Source organism: Xiphophorus couchianus, chromosome 10 (assembly GCF_001444195.1).
Source record: "Xiphophorus couchianus chromosome 10, X_couchianus-1.0, whole genome shotgun sequence".
Lineage (NCBI taxonomy): Eukaryota > Metazoa > Chordata > Actinopteri > Cyprinodontiformes > Poeciliidae > Xiphophorus > Xiphophorus couchianus.
In genome coordinates this window covers 11071245-11077244 of record NC_040237.1, presented here as the reverse complement: position 1 = coordinate 11077244, position 6000 = coordinate 11071245, and the positions used below count along the sequence as shown (strand labels likewise).

At 37.5% G+C, this 6000-nt stretch overlaps 1 protein-coding gene across 2 annotated transcripts in view; it reads left to right on the top strand.

The window, feature by feature from the left end:
* The first annotated feature begins 1573 nt into the window (after positions 1-1573).
* skap1 (src kinase associated phosphoprotein 1) overlaps positions 1574-6000 on the top strand; it is a 43411-nt gene continuing 38984 nt past the window's right edge. The window contains exons 1-4 of one of the 2 annotated variants that reach the window (XM_028029818.1): positions 1574-1844; positions 3907-4012; positions 4589-4614; positions 4698-4811. In XM_028029818.1, coding sequence (XP_027885619.1) covers positions 1805-1844; positions 3907-4012; positions 4589-4614; positions 4698-4811 — 286 coding nt within the window. In that variant the 5' untranslated portion in view covers positions 1574-1804. The remainder of the gene's footprint in view (positions 1845-3906; positions 4013-4588; positions 4615-4697; positions 4812-6000) is intronic. The other variant, XM_028029819.1, reaches the window with a different exon arrangement.

The window sequence follows — 6000 nt, the reverse complement described above, 5'->3', positions numbered from 1 at the left end:
AACTGTAAAACTACTTAACGTTGTCAACAAAGGTGTAGGAAGTTACTAGGAAAAGGTCAGTGAGGTGATCTATTATGAAACAATCCCGCTGAGGCCTTGACTTCAAATTAATTGTATCATCAATACATATCAATAACCTATAATACCATTAGGCAGTTGATTTATGTCAGTAAATCAACTGTTTGTTTTATTGATTAGTTACACACAGGGCGATGTATTTCAAAGTGTTTGTTAATTTTAATGGCTATGACTTGGAGGTAGTAAAACAAAAACAAAAAAACACAAGACATGCATATGTGAATTAAAAATATATATTTTAAATACAGAAATGTCAGCCCCACTAATAGGTATGACTGTGGCTGTGTACAGTTCATTTTGGGTCACCATTTATTGGAAACACTTGATGTATTTAATCTACTGAATGAATGAGTGATCCCCAGTCAGCTTTTGAGATAAACTGTTGCATGTTTGTTGCTATACTTACAGTAAAATTAAAACAAGTGTAGAAAGATGGCTCCCTAAAAGATATGTGCTTTTTGTTAGACTTTACATTTAATGTAAAAGAAACAACTACACAAAAACAGTATGAAACATCTAAAATGGCAGACCAAATCTGTAACATTTTTGAATTGCGTTCAGTGGCTGCACAAAATCATTCCAAATGCCGCAAATGGCACTTTGGACATCCCTGATCAAAATTAGCAAAAATTAATGCTTGGAATATATCACTCTCTGTGTAGTGAATCTTTGAGACTTTTCAATGAGACTTGAATTCATTGAAATGAACCTGACTACTTAAAATATGTTGTTTTGTTTTTTTTATGGGCTACGTTTCATAATAAGCTCATTCTGAAACTCCAGGGTGATTATTGTCATCCATTAAAGATTTACTTGTAGCGGTCACCTTCCTAAAGTAATGGTCCGAATAATTTTTTTTTGCCAAAAGTGATTTTATTTTTTACCTAAATAATCTTTATGCAATAAAAAAGGAGTGTTTTGTTGTTGTTGTTGTTTTTGCCAAAATCACTTTTGGCAAAAAAATGATATAGGCCAGTGTAGGAAGGTGACGATATACAACTGCGATTTGATAGATTGTACAGCTCTAATTCTAGAACATGACTATCCGTTAATTTATTGATCATATCTCTGGCTGTATGTTTCAGGTATTTGTCCTGCTAAAGAACACTAGTTATTAATTAGGTATTTTTCTCCTGCTGTAATTTGTTTCCAGAAAACCACGTCTCGCAGAGGTCCAATGGTAGAAAATATGAAAATGCTTTTACCGCTGCAGTTCCTCAGAACCTCCACCAGGAAATCTGGTTTGAGTATTTAGTCTTTTTAAAGGACAATTTAACATTTTGAATTCCCCTTAGGTACACACGCATGTACATATTTTTGTACATATTTGTGTTTACTCTTAAGCAATCACAAACAACAGGCAAGATTTTTACGGCGCTGTAATGTAGAAACCTTTTCTCACTATGAATCAGACCTTCATACGTCTCTTCTGGGGAACCAAAATGCAGAGGAAGTCTGTGCACCTGCTCCTCCCCATGTGCAAATCTAGATGCATGCACGGAAGTCTAGTTTCAGTGCAGGAGGACTCAGGTGGTTAGCTGATGTGCCAGTTGATGGTTTGAATCTTTCTGCCGGTACCAGGCTGTCGTTCCTCGGGGGAGCTGTAGCAGCATGTCAGAGGTTGGATGAAGCTGGCCAGCTTTTTGGGGTAAAGTCATCAAGGATTTGAAAGACAGAACAGGAGTATTGATTCAACTAGTGCGCATCGCATTCAGCAAAACCAGGGATGGGTACAATCCCACACGAGATCCGGAGACTCTTGGATGGTAATGTCTTCATTTCCTGTTAAAATATATGCTGTCACCAACTTTGTGTCTATTTAAATCTAATTGTTGATGAGTACAGTATGAGGAGGTAGAATTATTTTAACAAAAACAACTTGAATTTTTTTAGGTTTTGTTCAAAGAAAGTTAAATGAATTTGAGAGCGACTTCCTTTGACAGAAGCCTTGTCTTCACCAGAAGCAGACTTTGTATCAAAGTTTTACCATCAAGTTCACCTCTCTATTTCAGCCGTCACATACAGTAAGCGGCCCCCATCAAGTCGGCATTCACCACATTTGCATGTGGTGCCAAGCTAAATGGCGCAGCGCTCTTGGGGGTCATTTGCATTTGCAAGTTTATTTGTGTAATGTGGGGTGGAGGACATAAAAAATTGAATCAGATAAATGATCTGGACTGACTTGTTTGACTTCATCATCATAAAGAAGAGTCTTGTGTGTATTTGTGATACAACCTTCCAGGTCGAAACTGGTTTTAATACAACAGAGAAAGAAACTGGTTCCGGTTTTCTCCCCTATATAAGCAACATAAAAAATAGCTAAGCACAGCTAATAGTGGCACCTCTGGTAACAATGTGCTCAAAATCCTTAAATCAGTGGAGACTTGGAGATGCCACTCTTCCCACTGCACCTTGTGGACAGATAAACTGGGGTTCACTTTAGGGATTGTTTGTCACCGTTTCAGTTGTTTACATTTTTTATAATAATTGCTCTGACTCTAGATACCAGCAAGTTTAGGCGAGTTGCTTTTCTTCTTGTAGCAAATTCTTGATTTATGGAGAACGACACGTATGTACCGTTTTTGACATATTTTCTTGTTTCTCCCATTTTGAAGTGTGGGTGGGGGAAATTAGCCTAAGTGTTACGATCACATTTATATCTAAGAAAATCAAAAAGCGATAGATTATAAAATAAATTTCTTTTTACTGAGATTAACTTGAAAAATCAAGGAGAAATCCTAAACATATTCTCTTTACAATAATTATATAGGACAACTATAAAATTATTGGTCCTCGGTGGGTATTTGGCTTAAAACAGTAACTTTTTTTTTCTTTTTGATAAATATAGTCAAAATAAAGGTCGGATTTTTCTTTTTTGTGTGTGTGAGATTATGCTAGTGCAAGATAAGATGTTTCACTAGCACAATCTTATGTTATGCTAGTAGTTTTGAGGCTTTTTCACATTTTCACCAGGTTGACAACAGAGGTGGAAGGCTTTGTTGTGCTCTATTGGGAAAGCAATGTAACATTAAAATTAATATTCAAAACAAAATGTAAAGAATTGGTGATTGTACTATAAATTAGACTGATCATTACCCCAATATCAATGGATGCAGTATTTGTATAACGGAGATCTGCCTGGACTGAAATATGTGTTAGATAATTGTTTAGATGACACATTAATGAAGCATAAGAGTTTCTGAAGCTTGTGAAGTCATTAAGAAACTCTGACCAACTAAGATGTTTCAAGACCAAGACAGACGTCAGCAAGATGTCAACCAGAACCACATTGTGTTATTGTGTTGTGAAGTGGAAGAAAATTAATCAAGAGTTTTAAGTTCTTTACAAATGAAAGTTGTGTTTTTGTATCTGAACCACTTGAATCACTACCCTGTTCACTTAGAACCACTTTCTGCTGCAGTTAAAGCTGCAGGTCTGTTTGGTATGTCTCAGTCAGTCTTTCACATCAAAAACGAAACATTTTTATTCATCTTTCTTTGGTGAATAGTTCAGGCTCAGTCAGATTAAACAGTGTCTGTAACACCAATTTTCAAGTTGTGTTGTTTTTTGTGAGATTCTTCTTCTATTCTATCTACTCCAGATACAGGCTCCGACTAATAACATCTGACCTGAGTCAACTAAGCAGAATCTGATCTCCATGTAAAAACAGGCAAATACTTATAATGTACTTTGCAGCAAGTTTTGCCGAGCCTTTGCTACCGTTGAACATTTCCTCAGAACAAAGATGTTGCACTCTTAAAATAGTCCAATGTTGTTCCAAATGTGGCTTTCCTTACACACTTCTTCTAATGTTTCTGTGCTCTGCAGACTGCGAGTTGTTTGTGACGGAGATCCTTGAGGATGAGAGCCTGAGTGAAAGCGCAGCAGAAACTCGGAAGGTCCTGCTGAATAACTTCCTGGTCGTCCATGCAAGGTAGGCTTATACATCCTGAAATTATCCAATACTAGAGGCGCAGACACTGAGCTGCTGAAGTGTGACGATGTAACTTCACAGCACCATTACTGAACATTTGCTCTTAATGCAGAAAGAAAATTGTGACTCGGGCAGCAATTGCTTTGAATACAGTCTGAATTAGAAAGAACTCATTTAATCTAATGACACCAATATCAACCCCCCGTTCTTATTTACTTTTGCTAAAGACCTCATGCAACAATCCCTGTTTTTACTCTGATCTTTGAATCTTGTTTTTGCTTTCATGTACAGTACATTCTCCAGGAACAACACAAGAGTTTCACAAAAAGTGAAACTCTTGCATGAACTCTGCTAGCCGACTCCGGAAACTTGTGTTGTCTGCACTGCAGAGGAAAAGGCTTCAGCTGTGTTACAGAAAGCCTGTGGCTTTGTGGTGCACAGCACAGGAAGCAATATTTACTGAATTTCTGAAGTTGTGCTTCTGACGTGCATTACAAAATATAAAAAGCACAAACAATTTACAAAACAAGCCTTTGATTTGAATTTTGTTTTGTTTTTTTCTTTCATTTTTTTCAGGCTTCCACAGGAATTCCCAGCAAGATGTGAGTAAATGTTAATCCCTGTCATTAAAATGTTTCTACTCTACATGGTCCTTTGTCTTATTTTTCATACACATGTTGCTCAGTTGACTACAGGGACGATGAGGGCTCTGATGACAACCGCAGCTCCAGCCTGGGACGTTCTGCCCCTTCAGACGACGCCTCAGTGTCGGACTACCAGGATGATGGAGTCCCAGAGTGTGAGTCCACAATAGTTCTGGTTCTGACTCGTTGTAAGTGTCCTGGTGTGTGAGAGGCCTGAACTCAGAGACCTTTATTTTCATATGTTAGTTAAAAATAATAAAGTTGAGCAGTAGAAAGCAATTCTAGGCCTAAAACCGTCATGCAGCTGAATAAGTTAGTTCACATAAAGCTAACTTAATTAAGCAATTTAATTCAAAAATTTTAAATATTATGCAGTAATGGACTACACTAGTCATTTTCATTAGTTCTGTGTAATATGAAATATCCCTTAGAAACTGAATTCTGAGTTTTAGTCCAAACTCCAAACTATATGAGCCACACTGTGTGTGTATTGAATCTACAATACAATATACAATATTAGATGATGATTTAATTTATCAATGAAAAAAAAAACTATACAAACCAGCAATGGCCCTATGGTTTACCCCTGTGTTAAATCATAAATTATCTGTTACATGGGTTTAGTTTCACTACAGATGCTCAGGTGTGATGAGTGCCAGACCCGTAGAACCAAGAAATCATTTCAGTCAAACCTGTTTGACAACAAGAAGTAGAAGAAAGTCAAGAACTGGTCATAAACAGCCAGTTTATCTGTATACGTCTAGCTCTCGGGAAAGGGTTGTAGAGTTATTTCCAAAGCTTTGGGTCTCCACAGAACTACAGTGAGAACCGTTATGAATAAACAGAGAAAACATGGAACAGATGAGCCTTCCCAGGAGAACCAAAACTACTCCAAAAGTGAATCAGGAGGTCACTAAAGAACCCAGAACCACAGCTTTAGCAATGCAGGCATCAGTTGGGGCCAGTTAAGGTCAATGTTTATGTTTCAATAATAAGAAAAAGACTGGTCAAAATGGCCTCATGGGAAAGTTTTAAGACCAAAGCCACTGCTGACCACATAGAACACAAAGGTCCAGCTGAGGTTTCCTTCAAAGCATCTCTACAATCCCCAAGACGTTTGGGAAAATATTCCCAAAACTTTAGGTGTTTTGGGAACTTTAGGTGTTGATAGCCGTCTCATCTGGAGTAAAACTAACATACTCATACTAAGAGTCAAACATGGTGGTGGTAGTGTGATGATCTGGGGCTGCTTTAGGGTGATTTTCTGCAATTGATGGATCGATGTAACTAAAAGTTCCTGAAGGAGAATGTCTACCCGTCTGCACATGACCAGGCACTCAGTTA